The 19,429-nt window shown below is 37.0% G+C and overlaps 1 protein-coding gene across 1 annotated transcript in view; it reads left to right on the forward strand.

Moving 5' to 3' along the window:
• Positions 1-19,429, forward strand: part of itfg1.S (integrin alpha FG-GAP repeat containing 1 S homeolog) — a 101,652-nt gene that overhangs the window by 50,830 nt on the left and 31,393 nt on the right. The window contains exons 11-12 of the mRNA XM_018260672.2: positions 13,790-13,931; positions 16,016-16,124. Coding sequence (XP_018116161.1) covers positions 13,790-13,931; positions 16,016-16,124 — 251 coding nt within the window. The remainder of the gene's footprint in view (positions 1-13,789; positions 13,932-16,015; positions 16,125-19,429) is intronic.

Raw genomic sequence — 19,429 nt, forward strand, 5'->3', positions numbered from 1 at the left:
GTCAAGTATATGAAGGCAGTATTCCATACTTTTTAAAATCTGCTAAACAAAAACAGATGTACCCAAATTTTCGTTATTGTTAAATAATATGTTTTAGCTAGTACTGTATTGCAACAATTAGTGAGAGTGCACCCTCTTTTTATTGGGAATGAATCTGAAATATGCACTTTTAGGAGAAACTAGCAATATACTTTTAATCATATTATTAAAAATGGTTGGCGGTGTGTTTTCTCCCTGAAACCAAGAAATCATCCATCAGCAGTTTATCTGTACTGATGCGGCTCCTTTGCATGAATGACCCCAGATATTTATCTCTCTGAAATACCCAGATGGTTTTGAATGTTCTTATAATCCTTATGTAATCTCCTTTGTGATAAAACGAATGGCCCTCAAACCTGTTCTTTCTAATCCCACTTATTTGTTATAGTAGTAAAGTAATTGTCACTGACCACTCAGATAAATGATTCAGAACCGGGTAAAAGAGATTTGTAGAAAATAAAACAAATCCCTTTGAAGACAGGGTTTGAGTGGCAAATACATTCTGAGTTCGTTCGTGATTTTTGTAATTTTATGCTAAATTGATCACCAAAGAGGTTTAATATGGTGTCAAGTATTTAAAATGAGTTGCTGTTATATTATAATGAATCCTTTTTTTATATTAAGAATCTATTAGAAAGAAGTAAAATGTTATGTTGTGTGCTTGTCTTTCACTGAATAATGGCAGTTTATGCTCAAATTATTGTAGCATATAGTACAGTAATGGATCTATTATCCAGAATGCTTTGAACTTGATTGACATGTAGGGGCAGATTTAATAAGGGTCAAAGTGAATTTTCAAAGTTAAAAAGTTCGAATTTCGAACTATTTTTTGGGTACTTCGAATCAAAGTCGAATTTAGGAATTTGATGGTCGGAGTAAAAAAGTTTGACTTCGAAAATCGAAGTACTATCTCTTTTAAAAAAGTTCAACTTCGACACTTCGCCGTCTTAAACCTGCCAAAATTGCTATGTTAGCCTACGGGGACCTCCTAAAACCCATAGCCAACATTTGGCTAAGTCTTAAGAAGTCGAAGGAAAATCAATCGATCGGTGAAATCGTTTGATTCAAAGGATTTCATTCGTTCGACCGAAAACGGTCAAATTCGTTAAATAAAACTTTGACTTCAACATTCGAAGTCGAAGTAATCCAATTCGATGGTTGAATTTTGACCCTTGATAAATCTGCCCTATAGTATTGGTATTACAATTCTACTGAGACTTGAAAGGATATGCCAACTCAAAAAAATGTTTTGCCTAATAAAAGAAATCATAATTGTAAGCAACTTTGCAATATTCATTACAAATTTTCTCTATTTATCAAGTTATTTTTATATGTATTGCTATTGAAAGCAGTGTTTCTCTGTCCATTTCTATTCTCTGCCCTGGTCACTTTGGCTTTTGAAACAATTTGACAGACTTGCTGTAGGAGACTGGCTTTTGCAACATTGTTTAATGTTAAAGGAGTTAAAGGAGAAGGAAACTTTTTAACTTGGGGGTGCCAAATGTTAGGCACCCCCCAAGTGGTTGTATTTACTTACCTGACACTCTGGGCCGGTGCTCCTATAAGCAGAAAACTGCTGCGACCTGGGGTTCTGCCACAGAGCAATCCTCTTTTTCGCTTCTTTGAATTTCTGGAGGATGACGCATACGCAGCAGAATGAAATAGCTGGCTTTTTCGTTAAAATTTGCCTTTTCACTCTGCTGCACGTGCGCAGCCTCAAGAAGAAAGAAGAAGCAGGAATCTCTTGGGGGTGCCTTATGCTGAGGCAAAAAAAATACTTTCCTTCTAAATTTCATAAATATAAACATCAATATTCTTTTTTCACACTTTGTAAAAATGTATTTGATTTGTATGTATGATATATATATAGATATAGATCCAAATATTGCTTGAAAGTGAGGGTGAAAGTCCCTTACAGTGCAATGACTACATTGCAAGGGATGTTACTGCTTTTCATCCTTCAATCATTTATTCATGAATGTGGAAAGTATCTGCCTGTCTTAAATAATTCTTCAGAAACAGTAATTATTTTTCCTCTTCTCATCCCAGGCACTGAAAAATGGGTTTTGCCAGCCAATTGTGTCTGTAGCTGTAATTATTTCATCAAAATGTCACAGACAATTTGTAGTAGAATATAATAAGCCGATTATTGTTTGTTACGCCTCACACTTCCCACCACTTTATGGGGGCTGTCAACTGCTAAGGAAGAGGTATATTTTGCCAAAAGATGGGTCATTTCATGAACAAGTAATGTATTTCAGCTTAGTTTGAAAAGTAGAAGATTGGGCCATATAATGCTGTCATTGAGACAATGAGTGTGCTGAAGATTTGCTGCTGTCTCTGCTTGCCCATGCTTTGTTCAGTTTTACCAAGGTGTGCATAAAAGCTTCAGAAATATTTTTTAGTTCTTCGGATCTTCTTTTGTTATTATCGATTCAGAGCATCCTGGCAGGCACACAAAAATGCTACTACAATCATGGCTTCTTTTAAAGTACAGACTATCTGTGTGATATGTTTGCCTTAGTAAAAAAAAAGCATTGATAAATGCATTGAGGGAACAGGCATTGCATTGAGGGCCGTGTCCTTGTGCTCTCCGAGCGACGCAAGCTTTACTTATGTTTTGAAAGTAAGAAGAAAACACCAGCTGTGTTTTTCATTTCCATTTCCCACTGTTTTCTTCAAATCTGAAACACAGAGAATGCTTCATTTAGCAAGCAGTGAAATAACACGCAGTATGGAAAACATTTAGGACCACTATTAACAGAATTTAGAGGCTTAAATCCTACCTCTTTTGATGCATGCAAATCTGAAAATATTTCTTAGTTGTTTTTCTTAAAGGGATTCTGTCATGATTGTTATGGTGAAGTTTATATTTCTAAAGTAGACTGTTTACACTGAAAATAATTCACTCTACCATGTAAAATTGAATTCCTAACCCAACAAGTGTATTTTGTTTTAGTTGTAATATCGGTGTGTAGGCAGCCATCTCAGGTCATTTTGCCTGGTCATGTGCTTTCAGAAAGAACCAGCACTTCACTATGGAACTGCTTTTTGACAGGCTATTGTTTCTCCTACTCAACTTTATTTATAAAATCACATAAAAAACCACTGAGAATTAAAACAGCAAAATGTCTCTACATTTGAATGCAGAAACCTGGAATGATGTAACATAATATTAATATCAAACTACAACTTCTGAAGGACACTTATAGCCTAGATTTAAGAGAGAGAGAGAGAGAGAGTCAAAGGTATAACTAACTGGGAGTAGAACCCACAATCGAGTGGGCCTGGTAAAAACCCAAACCTGGGGATGATCCAAAAGTAAACCATTGAAGGGGTGATTGTTTGCAGCGGGATGCAATTTAAATTAAAGGATCCAATAGTATAGCTAGCCAGGAGCAGAACACACAGCTGTAGGAGAGCCCACAAAGAGAGTAGACCTTTTAAAATCTTACACCCCTGGAAGGATTCATGCAGTTCACTTCTGAATTGAATGCTTTTACAGCAGGAAAACATGTGCATTCTTAGTATGTAAGTTTTTATGTTTTATTTTGTCTACATGGAGTTAAAACAATGATTCAAATTTCTGGATTTAAACCACCTTACCCAGTCATCCAATGTCAGTAATTTGCACCTTAATCCTTTTCTTAACCTGCCATTAAATAGCATATATTGACCTGGGGCCTGGGTGAAAACTCTGATAAAGTAAAGAGTCGTGTAGGAATTTAATATTTTGACAAAATTTCCAAAAAATCTTTGAGCAGGCATAGTGGAGAAGTATGGCTTTATACACTGATGCCTTTATTTATAATCCCCCCCCCCTTCTGCATATAGAATATGTTTTTATTGTAACAGCCCTTTAAAGGCAGCTGAAAATCCTTTGTGTTCTAATACCTTTTTATGACAAAGAAAAATATATTATAAAATATAAAAATTCTATAAAGCATTCGGATGCCTTGAATAACATGCCAGATTTGCATTAACTGAAAAAAAATCTCTATGTTCAAATTACCTGCCTTATGTTAAAATTAATAATTTCAGTATCCAACATGTTCCTCCTTCATTCTTTCAAAGCTTTGGTGTTTAAATTTGCTGCGTGAAACCAAGAACTGGCTGCTCACAAGTGTACAATCAAATAAACTAGTTTAGGGTTGAGCATACTGAATATATGCCTAAAAGGGATAGTAATGACCATGATATAAATTTAAATATTAGGCGCTGAAATAGATATTTGTAACAAGCTCTGCCTCCATTGGACTGAAAATTATCAACAAATAGCTAAAGTCTATATATATATATATGTGTTTATACATATATATGATCCAGAGGAAGGCAAAAACCCCATCTGAAGCCTCTCCAATTTGCCTCAGATGGGGAAAAATTCCTTCCTGACTCCAAAATGGCAATCGGACTAGTCCCTGGATCAACTTGTACTATGAGCTATCTCCCATAACCCTGTATTCCCTCACTTGCTAAAAAGCAATACAACCCCTTCTTAAAGCTATCTAATGTATCAGCCTGTACAACTGATTCAGGGAGAGAATTCCACATCTTCACAGCTCTCACTGTAAAAAAACCCCTTCCGAATATTTAGGCGGAACCACTTTTCTTCTAATCGGAATGGGTGACCTTGTGTCAGCTGGAAAGACCTACTAGTAAATAAAGCATTAGAGAGATTATTATACGATCCCCTTATATATTTATACATAGTTATCATATCACCCCTTAAGCGCCTCATCTCCAGCGTGAACATCCCAAATTTGGCCAGTCTTTCCTCATAGCTAAGATTTTCCATACCTTTCACCAGCTTAGTTGCCCTTCTCTGTACCCTCTCTAATACAGTAATGTCCTGTTTGGAGTGATGGAGACCAAAACTGTACGGCATATTCTAGATGGGCCCTTACCAGTGCTCCATACAGTGGAAGAATGACTCCCTCCTCCCGTGACTCTATGCCCCTTTTAATACAGCTCAAGACCTTATTTGCCCTTGATGCTGCTGACTGGAATTGCTTGCTTCAGCCAAGTTTATCATCTACAAGGTCTCCAAGATCCTTTTGCATAATGGATTTGCCTAGTGCAGTCCCATTAAGGGTATAAGTGGCTTGCATATTCTTACCTTCCAGGTGAATGACTTTACATTTATCAACATTAAATCTCATTTGCCACTTAGCTGCCCAGATTGCCAGTTTGTCAAGATCGTGTTGCAAGGATGCCACATCCTGGAATTAATTGGGCTGGATAGTTTTGTGTCATCTGCAAACACTGATACATTACTTACAATACCCTCCCCTAAATCATTAATGAACAAGTTAAGTAAAAGTGGACCCAATACTGAGCCCTGAGGGACTCCCCTAAGAACCTTACTCCAAGTAGAGAATGTACCATTAACAACCACCCTCTGTACCCGATCCTGTAGCCAGTTTCCTATCCATGTGCAAACAACTTCATTAAGCCCAACAGACCTTAGTTTAGAAAGCAGTCGTTTGTGAGGCACAGAATCAAACGCTTTGTCAAAATCCAAATAGATCACATCTACTGCTCCCCTCACTGTCCAGCATCTTACTTATCTCATCATAAAAAGCAATCCGATTAGTCTGACATGACCTATCCTTCATAAAGCCATGCTGATTGCAGCTCATAATGCCATTGACTAGGACAAAATTTTGAATGTGATCCCTTAACAAGCCTTCAAATAATTTGCCCACCACAGATCAAAATTACTGGCCTATAATTGCCAGGCTGAGATCGTAATCCCTTTTTAAATATTGGAATAACATCAGCTTTTCTCCAATCCATAGACACCATACCAGATGAAAATGAATCTGAGAAAATCAGAAATAGGGGCTGGTCTAAAACTGAACTAAACTCTCTTAGAACCGGGGGTGTATGCCATCAGGCCCTGGAGCCTTGTTTACATTAATTTTTATTTAAGCTTTATGAATCATATCCTGAGTCAGCCACTGACTAGATCATACATTTTTGATATTATTACTTATTGTTCCATTATTACTGATTGTTCCAGCACTTAGGCATTACTTTGTGTTCTGTGTGCACCGACCCGCTGCACTGTGTATGTATGTATAAATATATATATATATATATAGTCTCCTGCTGATGGCGTTTCACTGACCCTGAATTGATTCTTAGCCTGCATAGATATTAAAAGATATGCATTGGTGCTATAGGCAACCAGAGGCTTATAATGTAATAATGCAGACTGCAACCTCTTTATTTAGAATTTCAGTATACCCCCTTTATATTGTTGAATTATGTGTATACTGTTCATGCTTTATAGTTATTATTAATACCTGTGATCCAATAGTATATCTGCATGTGGCAAAAGTAAGCAAATCCTTTATATCATATTGTCATATAATTTCAAGGTGAAATCAGAGTCTGGTGTTCTCAGTCAATGGGATGACAATGATGTGAGTGAGAAACACTATTTTATTTAAAGAACGGGGATCCAGCAAAGCCTGATCACACATACAACACATTTGTGGTTATGTATCAAAACTTGAACAAAGGACGTGTCTGAATACCTCAGAGAATGAGTTATCAATGCCCATAAAGCTGGAAGAGGTTATAGAACTATCTATAAAGAGTTTGGACCTAACCAATCAACAAACAGACAGACAGTAATGGTGTGTATGGTAGGGTAGCAAAGACAAAGCCACTGTTCTTCCCCCAAAAATATTGCTGTACGTCTACAGTTTACTAAAGATTATGTGGACAAACCAAAAGGATACTGGAAGAATGTTTTGTGTATTGATCAAACCAAAATAGATCATTTTGGCATAAATGAGGAGTATTACATTTGGAGAAAGAAAAACACTGCATTCCAACATAAGAACCATATGCCATGTGTGAAACATGATGGTGGAAGAGTTCTGGTTTGGACCTGTTTTGCTTCCCCTTGGAAAAAAGGGAGGTTGTGGGAGCACTCCAGTGAGAGCTGTAAATATATAAATAGAATGGAAGTGCTACTGATCTGGCTAAATTAAATAAAACCATATATTGCCTGATGCACATTCACTAGTTGCATCTCATAAGTAATCTAGTATATATACAGGTGTATTACAAAAACAGGGATTTAAGTTACAAAGTTTGATCACAAAATTGCTAAGCCACCATACAATGTCAATGTAACCCCCATATGGTGGTCCCTAATTATTTACCTTGGTCATATATTGAAAGGCTGGCGCCTCCCTGCATGGTAGCATTTCCTGGGATGTGTCTTCTGGCCTAGGAATTGATTTAGTCAAAGGGCATCTGCAATAAATGAGCAAGGGGTTTCCCTGCTAGAAGTAACCCAAATTGTGCCAGTGATTTCTTGCTTTTCACTTAGTCCTCCCCTGCCATTAGCTTTTAGAAGAGATTGCCAAGACCACAGCATTGCTTCTATGGGCTTAATGTTCTCCCGCTTGCGACTTTTAAAAGAGAGAGGCCGACTGTCCAGAACAGCACCCATTTTTGAAGTCATGGGACCACCAATTAAAGGTTTGGATGTGTGGTAGTCTCTCTCTCTCTCTCTGAGAGGGAGAGCTGCCGGCTTGCCATCATTGATAGAACAATTAATTCTGAACTTTACCAGAGAATTGTAAAGGAAAATGTCATCTGTCCTGGAACTGAATCTCAAGAGACAGAGGGTCATGCAGCAACGATCCTAGATACACAAGCCGTTCTACCAAAGAATGGTTAAAGAAGAATAAAGTGAATGTTCTGGAATGGCCATGTCAAAGATCTTAATCCAAGTGAAATGTTGTGGAAAGACCTAAAGCAAGCGGTTCATTTGAGGAAACCCATAAACATTCAAGAGCTGAAGCTGTTATGTATGGAGGAGTGGACTAAAATTCAGTTACCGCAAACATTTAGTTGCAGTTATTGCTGCTTAAGGGGTCACACCAAATACTGAGCGCACGATTCACTTACTTTTGCCACATGCAGATTTGTTATTGGATTTTTTTCCAATAAATACATGACTAAATATAATCATTTTTGTTTAACTAGGTTTTTTTAATCTTCTTTAGGATTTGTTAGAAAATCAGATGATGTCTAAGTCACATTCATTTTAACAGTCAGACTGGCCTAACAAGTCACTTCAGTTTATATTTTTCTGTAAACAGCTGCTTGTCTCTCCATATCTTTCTAAAGAAGGGACAACAGGACATGGCCACCACTCATTTGTAGCACAGACACAAACCAAACAGAATATATGGGAAGCTCCAGTAAAGTTGTAGTTTAAAAAATGAGGCTTCCAGTGTTTTTTTAAAACTTCACACACATTATAAAGATAAAAAAAAAAAAAGATAAGGACAAGGAAAGGCAAAAAAATAAAATCCAATTTTTACTTTCTTTAATGAAAAAGAAACCTATCTCCAATATACTTTAATTAAAAAATGACTGTATGCGGTGAAATTCTCCCTTCATTTACTGCTGTGGATAGGAATTGTCAGATGGTCCCTAACTGCTGAGCAGGGAAACAATCATACTTATGAACAGCAGGGGGAGCCCCCACTTACTTCCCAGCCATGCAGAACTCAAGCAGCTTTGTTAATGACGATCCCTAAGCAGCCCAGACCACAGTGAGCATGTGCACAGTCTTAGCCTTGCAAAGATGTTTAACAAAGTTACAAGATGGTGACCCCCTGCAGCCAACTTTGAAAGCATAAATTATTTGTTTGATTCGGCTTGTGGTGCAGTAAGTTCATGTTAATATTTAGTATACAAAATACAGCATTTCTAGCCTTATTCTAGTTTAGACGTTCCTTGTCCTTTAATACCCAGGACTCCGAATTGTGCCCCTTAGTGGTAATTCAAGCACTTCATCATCATTTCATCATCATCATTTATTTATATAGCGCTGTCAAGATATGCAGTGCTTTAAGCACTTGTGTCTGGTGCTTACCTGAGCTCTGCACCTTGCACCATGTTAAATATTTGTAGTGCGGTGCAGAGCACAGCACCATAGGGCACAATATAGCGCTGTCCTTTTTGACATTTTTTTTGCACTTTGCAGCCTACTCCGCCATGTGTAAATAAGTCTTCATATGGCCCCTTTGAGTAAAGGGGACACACACACACATTTGGGAGTGTTTCAGAGGCAGGTATATGTATGTCTGGAATTGTGCCTCCAATTGCTACCTGTTTTATACCACAGCTTAGTGTTATTACTTATTCAGTCTTGTAGCTATGTGCTTTTAATTGCCTCATTCAATTATGAAACCTAGAGGAGGTCCTTGATTCAAACATAGAACTTGTAATTGGAAAAGTGGGCGGTTTGCCTTGATTGCACTAATAACACCCACATTGATTTTGCTATTTTATAGCTCTTCTCTGGTTTATTTTGTTACTTATGCAGCAGGTAACATTTATTAGTTGGAGCAAATTTCTTTTGCCTGACCAAGTCATACACTTTCAATAGATTTTTTGCCCACTTCTGTCTCTACACAGACAATCACCTTGTATAATTTAAAATAACAGAAATATTTACATTGTTATCATAGAGTTATTACAATGTGCATTTTCTCACTCAGTAAAAGGGTACTGTGGTGCCTGGGTAGCGGCTCTGTTCAGAAATCATTGTCTGGTAAAGCTAAGCCTTTTTACAATTTTTATTATAGTTTACCTACTGGAGTGAGAGAAGAAATTTGATAAGCTTATTTGGATGAGCTTTTTTAATTATACTTCTCATGGCACTTCATAGCCACTGTGGATTTTTTTTCTTTTGAATTTTGGCTGTGATCTGAAAGCACAATCATTTGTGCTGGGCCAGGACATTTGGGGCTTCTAGTGCTATAACTCTTGGACATCGATCACTAACGCTGAACCTGAAAACTAAAGGGATCTCTCTTGATCTTACTGAAATAAGAAACTTTCTAAATATAATCAATTAAACATTGAGTACTGTAAAAAAAAAGATGTATTAGACCTACATGTCAATCAAAATCTTACCTAGACCTGAAAGTGTCTTATTTCAGTGAAATAAAGTTTATATTAAATTCTTATTTTTGAGATACATCCCCTTTTAAGCGGCTGTGCCTTTCAGATGCAGTTATGGGAGACCAGATTACTTGAGTGCAATCAAGGTGGTACAGTTAGGGTGATTAAAACATTAGAACAATAATATTTTGTTGTGTAGAACAGTGAAAGCAAGAATAACCTGTCCAATATTTACTATGTAATTGCTCCTAAGTGCAGGAATATAAAACAAATTAACTCACACACAGATTAGCATGGTCAGTGGCTTGAGGTTTTTTGTATTCTTTGACCAATATTCATCAATCAACCAGTGATTTGTTTGTTTTAACCAGTTGCAGGTAGAACAATGAAAGCATCTTAATGGTTACTGCCCACCATTTACTTCCTGTTGCAACTCGTGGCTGCCTTGATGGATCTGCTGACATCACTCACATAGTTAGCAAATATGTTTTTCATGTTTGCCAACCCCTCCCACCATGGCAACAGTAAACTGCTCCCATGTGCTGTAATATTTTAAAGCACACATACAACATATGATTCAATTTGAACCCACAGCAAACTAATACCTGTATAAATCATCAAGAAGGTCAGGGTCACTGATATATGTATTACAAGAGGTAATGCCCACCTTGTCCAGAAAGTACATTATATTAGAAATCACCCTGGCATTCTATAGAAATAGACCTGACTATTTAATTGTTTTCCCCTAACTTTAATACTTCAACAGATCTAATTTCAGTGATTGATTACTCTGATTAAAAGGATAAATACTGCCCTATCCTCCTGACTTTGTTTAGTTGAGCATGGCTGGGACCAGAATAAAGAAACTTTTAATTGCTTTGATAGCAATTGCCAAAAATGTGAGAAGACATAAATGTTAAACTGAACATGACATACATTTTTTTTTTAAAGTATCTTATAACTAATATATTAGTAGCATTTGTAATATAATAGCTAATATAGCTTGAAGTGAGTATATTAAATAAAAACTTATTGGTAAGAAAAGTATTTAAAAGTATTTATCTGGAAAAGTCTGAGAATAAAGGTTGTAATAATTACAACATTGCTTTTAATGCCCTTAATGGATAAAGGCAAAGTGGAATGCCAAAATAAAGGATTGTATCCCTCACCTCCAACACTTAAAACAATTGAGTTAGATGATTGTAAGGTTAGCCAGTGGACTGAACGTAATTGATATGGTTCTTCTAGGTGCTTAGATACTACCAATGCCAACTTCTTCTGCAGTGCTTTACATAGATTTTACTTCATTTGGATCTGTCCCTGCCCCAGTTAAAGGAAAACCATTTTCATAATAATGTACTTTTTTAAGTAGTATGTGCCATTGGATAATCATAAATAGAAAATTGCCGTTTTTAAGTATTACATTTGGGATATAATTTTCCTTTAGGGTAAGGCCACACTGGGTGTTTTGTCGCCCGGAAAACAAATCGCCGCATGTTATTAGCGCCAGCGATTTTTCATTTTAAGCCAGCGCAGAGTGAGGGAAGGCGTTGTTGCTGGGCAACTAATCTCCCCGGAATCGCCACGTGTGCCACCATCTTTAATGTATGGCAAATGTGCCATACAGGTACTTAGACAATTCAAAAGGTTAACAATTGGCAGCTTTTATCAGTATAAAATGTGCTATCATAGGGAATTTGCTGAATGAACTGAAAAGGGAAAAATTAAATACAAAGTAAAATTTCAGACTTTTTCTTGAAATGCAATAATCATAAGTTAAAATACCTCTGTTTCATTCTTTGTATAATTATATGAAGCAAAATAGCCTGGTTTATCTCATATGACTCATTGGGTCTCTCAATCATAACATAATTAGTGTCCACTTTTACTCTACTTTGTTTAAATAATTCCTGTGATTCCATGATTGAAGCAGAATTGATGGTCAGTTACCCAAAATCTCTTATATTGTCCAGTTTAATAATAATATATGAATCCCTTTGGTGTAATACATGTTGAAAAAAATCTATGATTCTAAGGTTATTAGGTATATAATTGTAAACCATAAATTATAATCCTGTTGCTTGGAGAGCAGTGTCAGGATTACATATAGTGCCTATTAAATGTCTTCAAAGTAGATTTAATCTTGTATTTTTTATACTGAACACCAGAACTAGACTCAGGTTCAAGTGAAAACAAGTCTCAAATTGATTTAAAGGGCACCTATAATGCAAAATTGTTTTCTCACTGGCGGCGTGGGTAATAGAGCATGAACTTCATTTGGGGACAGCACACAACAACAGGCAGTCCACCAAAACTGAGCGACTGTACAAGTCCAAAAGTGAGTGACTCTACTAGGAGACAACTACACACATACACAGACACGCATAACTTTGTCGGCAAGGTCTGCCTGAATAAATAACTCAGGGTGCTTTTATTTATTTACACTAATGGTGATCATGTTCCAATGTTTCACACTTTGGAGAGACGGTTCGGACCTGTAGGGTTACAATTATTATTGCTTAACTAGGTATTTAACTAATAAAAAGTGACATTTTTTCCCAGTGACTGTAAATTCCAAATGTTTTGTTTACAAATAATAATTATGTAACAGTGTGGCTAGTAAAGGTGAACATCCCCTTTAAAGGAGAAGGAAAGGCTAAAATTAAGTAAGCTTTATTGGAAAGGTCTATATAAATACACCAGTAAACCCTCAATGTTGTGCTGCTCTGAGTCCTCTGTCAAAAGAAACACACCATTTCTTTCCTTCTATTGTGTATACATGGGCTTCTTTATCAGACTTCCTGTTTTCAGCTTAAACCTCCAGGGTATGGCCTTGAGCATGCTCAGTTTGCTCCTCCTCCCCTCCCTGCTGTAATCATAGCCCAGAGCTATGAGCGAGCAGGGAGAGACTCAGGCAGGAAGTGATGTCACACAAAGCCAATATGGCAGCTGCTTTCCTAAACAAACAGAGAACACTTCTAGAGGTTTTTACTCAGGTATGGTAAAGCATTCTGCAGAATAAATAAAGTGTTATAGCTTGCACTATTGGGGCTAATCTATTGGCAATAAACTGCTTCAGTAGCTTTCCTTCTCCTTTAAAGGGATTCTGTCATGATTTTGATATTATTTTTATTTATAAATTACACTGTTTACACTGCAAGTAATTCACTCTACCATATAAAATGTCATTCCTAACCCAACAAGTGTATTTTTTAATATTTGTGTGTAGGGAGTTGTTATCTTGTGTCAGGGAGCTGTTATCCGGTTACCTTCCCATGGTTCCACTGGTAGCTGGGAGGAAAAGGGAGGGGGTGATATCACTCCAGCTTGCAGTACAGCAGTAAATAGTGGCTGAAGTTTATCAGAGCACAAGTCACATGACTGAGGGCACCTCAGAAACTGATGACATGTCTGGCCCAATGTTAAATTTCAAAATTAAATATAATAAAATCTGTTTTGTCTTTTGAAAATTAGATTTCAGTGCAGAAGTCTGCTGGAGCAGCACTATTTACTAATGTGTTTTGAAAAAAACATGTTTTTCCATGACAGTATCCTTTTAAAGAGTAATATAAAAGAATATTGAATACTAGAGCTTGGAACAACTGCCTGTCACAACCAAGGATTGTGAGATTGATTTAGAAGTTCTAAAGCGTCTAAGAGTGTGTGGTGTATAGCAGTATTTTGATCACTGTCACAAGTAGTAGTGAGAAAAACCATGCAAGTACCATATCCCTTATTCAAAAATGATGATTTAGGATACGTACAGTACTAATATTGTTTTTGCTCATTTTATCTCTCTTTTTGACAGCAATCAACAAGCTGTTTTACTTGAAAATGTGCCATGTAAAAACAGTACCTGCACAAGAATGTTTGAAATCCACTGGGAGATTTCTGATCTCAATCATATCAAGGATGCAGAGGTGGCAACCTTCTTTGACATATATGAGGATGTGAGTTCTTGGCTTTTTACACTTTTGCAATGTTTTATTTGCCATCTGCCTGTGTTTCTATTTGTTTTAAGATTATACTCCAGTAGCTCTTTAATGTCACATTTGCGAGCCAGAGTAGATAATGAAAGCAAATTACTTCATTTGGGAGAGACTTGGAATCTGTAAACAGATCAGTGAAGATTTATGGAATATTTGCCACAATGATGCATTACACCAATTTTTTTTTTAATGTTGTCCTTAAGTTTAAAGACTTTATACTTTTTCTTAGAAATAGTACTTGAAGCTTTGAACCAATTCCATATATTTATTCTATGCCGTAATATAGTTAGATGCCAATGACTCCAACTAATTAAAAAGGGCCTTTTAGAAATTTACAGTATATACCTGTATGCTGTTCATTACCCACTAATCTTATGTCAAATGAATTTAAGTTAAAATATATATATATTGTTTACAGTTTTCATTTCAGTTGCTTGACTTACATACAAGCCAAGCTTAAAAGGAAACACACAGAAACAAAATTGGGTTTGCAACCAAACTTCCTAAAAGTCTCCCCAGAATTAAATACCATTTCAAAGGACAGCCGTCTTGTGCAAAGTGAGCTCCAATACATGAGCTGTACTACTGGATCGGAGTACCTAGCTTGCCTGTTCCTTCTAGAATACTTCAGCTGTCAAGATATGGCAACTAAAGTCTTTTATACAGAGAACTCATTCTTTGTTTATTACCACCTTTCTTGGAGCTTACCTCTCCCAATATGGAGAACTTAGAAAACATCTTATATGAACCAGAAATGGTTCTGGTCTTAATGAGGAATTTAAAAGAATAAAATACTTCCACTATTGAGATAACCAATAACAGTAAAGGTAATGACTTTTAGAATATGTGAATTATAGAAAAAAAGTGCTTTTAGGTGGATAAGCCAACAGATCGTTAGATGAAACAGGTAACATAAGTTTAAGATTCTGCACTATATTAGGCAAATTAGGCTTATATTGTTAAAATGTATCCTTATTGAAGTTTACAACACAAAGGAGACACACCTATAAAAATCAAATGCTTGGGCGCGGTCACCTTTTTAAACACAGTTGCCCTTACACACATTAACATCTACAGTTAATTTTACACACAGACACAGATACACACATACATGTGGCATTCACACTCTAAGCTAAACACACCTGACAGATTCACACTCCTCTGCCTGGGAAAAAAGCTTCAGCAGGAAGAGATTCTGGAGCTAAATCTGGACTGTAGCTCTGTGCAGTAGAATAGGCATTGGGAAGGTCCATTATTTGAAGGGGTGCTGATCACAAGATGTAAGCCCTTTATAAAATTATTGCAGGTTCCTATTGATCATTTTAAGAAATGTGTTCATATAAAAAAGAACAAAACAATATATGTATACATAGGTTAATGGAATATCCTTTATTATGATGTACATGTCCAGGGATAGGCAAGATTTCCATCTTTGTGGGCTTTCTAGTTGCTAGGATCAATTGGACCGTAGCAACTAGCTGCTGAACTAAAAATGTGAGCACCTTCCAGGGTCGTAACAACAGCACATAGGGACTCACTGAGACGCAATTGCGTCAATTTAAAGAAGGAGAAAGCGGCAGGGAGAAGAACTTGCCCCAATTCCACTGCAGTTTGTAAGCTTGGCAGCCATACTGGCTTATTTGTCTGTGTATGGGTGCCCTCTCGATTGCTTGGTCCTTCCAGGGGAAACAGCTAAACACAGATGAATGGATTTATAATATCTGCTGTATAATCATTCTGTTTACATATTAGTACCCCAGTACAAGATCCACATTAATATAATGAAGTCCAACGCTAGGCTGTGAAACATCTTTGGAAGAGTGGGCCATGGTCTGCTGATGGTACTAGACAGTGATGTGGATAGGAGTCATGTTCACAAGTGCAGTCATAACTGCTTTATGCCGTAACAGATGGGAAGGGTTGGGATATTTAAGGAGAGAACCCAGGACAAAACAAGATTTTTTCTTATAAAGTATGTTTAGCCCTGCTGTTTTTTTTTTTCTGATTTAGTGTATCAGAAATTTACTGCTATTTTCATATTTCAGGGAATCCTGGACATTATTGTCTTAAGTAAGGGTGCTTCAGCTGACAACTATGCCATCCATGTATTAGTGAATAACTTTGAAGCTGATGCCTATTTTGTCAAAGTCATTGGTAAGTGTTATAATAATACGTTTACTTTTAAACTTCTCTGTAGTCATCCACAGATGCACTTATGCATTGATGTGCTCTTGGTTTGTGATCTTATGCCACAGATAAATTATGACTTGTATTCTTTTCAAAGTCAAGCATTTCAGCATCAGTAGCCAGCTGAGTGCTATACATTTTACAAGTGCTAATATTGTTCCTCCATTAAAAGTACTAAAAATACCAAGCCTTTCTTTGCAATTGTACACTCTGATTTAAAGCCTTAAGTCAGCAATTGGGGACTTGTTCTAAAGGTGGCCATACACTGGCCGATTAAAGCTGCTGATATCGGTCCTTTAGACTGTTTTGGCAGGTTATCTGCCAGGGTATGGGGGCTTCCAACGGGTCTCCCCGATCAATATCTGGGCAATATATTAATCGGGAAGTTTGATTTTTGAGTCTTTTTTGGGGATCGTTGACCGCATTTGCTAGTTGATGCAGTCCTCACCCTGTCAGTGCCCATTCCCTTCGTTGTAATCCGATCATTTGTTCCTAGGTCCCAACTTTTGAATTAATGCTTAATCGCCCTGCCGTTTTTGGGCATATCTGGGAAAGATCCGCTCATTCGGCAACTTTGCCAAACAAGCCGATCTTATCGTGTATGGCCACTTTAAGGGTCCCCTAAATATCTTTCACACTGTCAGCCGCAACTAGGAATGGTTGTTTCAGTAACCAATATATTGCTGCATATCTAGCATGGATCACATTGTGCAGTACCATTATAGTGCCAGGATTAATGTGGCAGCCTGACATGGCACAACAGTTCTGCTAATGCATCAGATGGCATGACCTTTTACTTCATTTGTTGGGCCTTTCCTACAGTCTGTCACTTTGTTGCTTATTTTACTATGCTCTTGTTATTTTAGTTATTCTGGATCTGTTTCTTTTCTGCTTCCTTAAAGGGATACTGTCATGGGAAAAAAACCTTTTTTCAAAATGAATCAGTTAATAGTGCTGCTCCAGCAGAATTCTGCCCTGAAATCCATTTCTCAAAAGAGCAAACAGATTTTTTTATATTGAATTTTGAAATCTGCTGTACTGCAAGTTGGAGTGATATTACCCCCCTCCCTTTTCCCCCCAGCAGCCAAACAAAAGAACAATGGGAAGGTAACCAGATAGCAGCTCCCTAACACAAGATAACAGCTCCCTGGTAGATCTAAGAACAGCACTCAATAGTAAAAACCCATGTCCCACTTAAGCACATTCAGTTACATTGAGAAGGAAAAACAGCAGCCTGCCAGAAAGCATTTCTCTCCTAAAGTGCAGGCACAAGTCACATGACCAGGGCCAGCTGGGCAATTGGCAAAATGTTTAGCCCCATGTCAGATTTCAAAATTGAATATAAATAAATCTGTTTGCTCTTTTGAGAAATGGATTTCAGTGCAGAATTCTGCTGGAGTAGCACTATTAACTGATGTGTTTTGAAAAAAGATGTTTTCTGATGACAGGATCCCCTTAACCTCTCTCTATTTTCATGCATATGTGTTTACTTTGCCATTTTATGTGGTTGCCTTAATGAAGATTCTTTTGATCAAGCAAAATTTCATCTAAACTTTTTTTCATAAAGTCCCATGAATGCTCCATTTTTGTTTATTAATCTAGTTTTTTCTCAAGAGGTATCTTTCTGTGCTATACACCTCCAAAATATGGATACTGCCATCCTTTTTTAAAAAAGCATCATTTAGTAGCACTCCTCAAATAGGACCCTGTAGTGAAATCTATTTTAAAGAGTAGATAGATTTCTTTCTTTTAACCATGCCCCCCACCCTGGTAACAAATCTCATGAACATACATTTCCCTTAACTAACATTGAGATTGCTTCAAGTAAATCAATTTACATGCTGAAAACCTTAAGTCAGTGCTGTCCAACTTCTGTGGTACTACGGGCCAAAAATTTACTGTGTGACGTGGCAGAGGGCCTATAATGGAAACCTATGTTGACCACTTCCAGTTTTTAAAACACACACGCTTTAAATCACACCCATGTTATCACAAGAACTTTTAAGACCATATCCATATCAATGGCAGCAACACACAAAAACCAAATGGTTGGTCATAATAAGACATGCCCTTAAAGCCATATCCCCCCCCCCCCACCATGGATAGCACAGCAACACCCTGCACATAATTCTGATATAAAGTACACCATGGGTGATGCAGATGCAGGGGTGCTCCTGCCACAAGCTGCCTTTCATCTGCATCAATTATACTTTGTAGCCCCACAAGCAGCAGTCCAGGTAGTGCCCCAAGCAGGTAGAGCGGTGACAGGCAGAGTTTTTCTATCTAATTTTAATTTAATTATAAAGAGTATTATATATCAGTTGCCACTGACTGCCAGGGCATGAAATTGGAAATTAATTTTGGATATGAATTTTGGATAAGGATAGTTGCTGTGTCAAACTGCTTCCTCTTAAAATTATCGAAAGTGCCCTGAGTTTCAGGCATTTCTTTGCCAGCTAGGAGACTTCCAAGAACAATATAATCACATTATATTCGTAAATACAATATACTGTGAGAGAAGGGGACGGGAAACTTACACCCCAAATATATTAAACACAGTGAGAGGTAGATAGAGGAAACTTTACTCTCAAATGTATTCTATATGTGGTGAATAGCAATTTGGTCTTGGTAACCCAGACGCCCCTCTCCATCTAAAAAACGGGTTATCTAATGACTTGAGTCTGTATCAGAATCCTAAGCATCAAAATGATATCATAAATCTGCATTGATTAAAAGCACAACCTAGTTGTAGATATGAGAGAAAGCTACATTTATCAGCAGTCTAGAGCTATAACATAGGCAGTTGTTGGCTAATGACCCTACAGGAATCATATGAGGCCATCCTTATTCAGGCCTGGCATATGTTCCAGACTGCTGGCAGGCACCAAATTAGCCTGCAGATCAGGGGCCTTTAATTTAAATATTGTTATAGTGGACAGTGTCCATTAAGTTTAAAAGCTTGTGGAAAATTTGCTATTAATTTCTGTTTTAATTCTTCCATTGTTTTTTTTTCTTTTTTTTCTACCATAAACATATTATTTGCATCTCCTTTTATGCATACAAAACAGTTATATTCAATGCCAACAAAAGAAATATACTTATTGCAATGCAAATCAAATGTTTTCTTTGCAAATGCATTTTTACGCATTACTCTTTTGTTCATTATTTTATTAATGCATGTTCCTCAAAGACAAATTGTGAGTTAAGAGTTCATTTGCAAGGTTCGTAGATGGGAGCATCTTATTAAAACATTTTCATTTAATCAAAGTATT

The sequence above is a fragment of the Xenopus laevis genome, chromosome 4S (genome assembly GCF_017654675.1).
Source record: "Xenopus laevis strain J_2021 chromosome 4S, Xenopus_laevis_v10.1, whole genome shotgun sequence".
Classification (NCBI taxonomy): Eukaryota; Metazoa; Chordata; class Amphibia; order Anura; family Pipidae; genus Xenopus; species Xenopus laevis.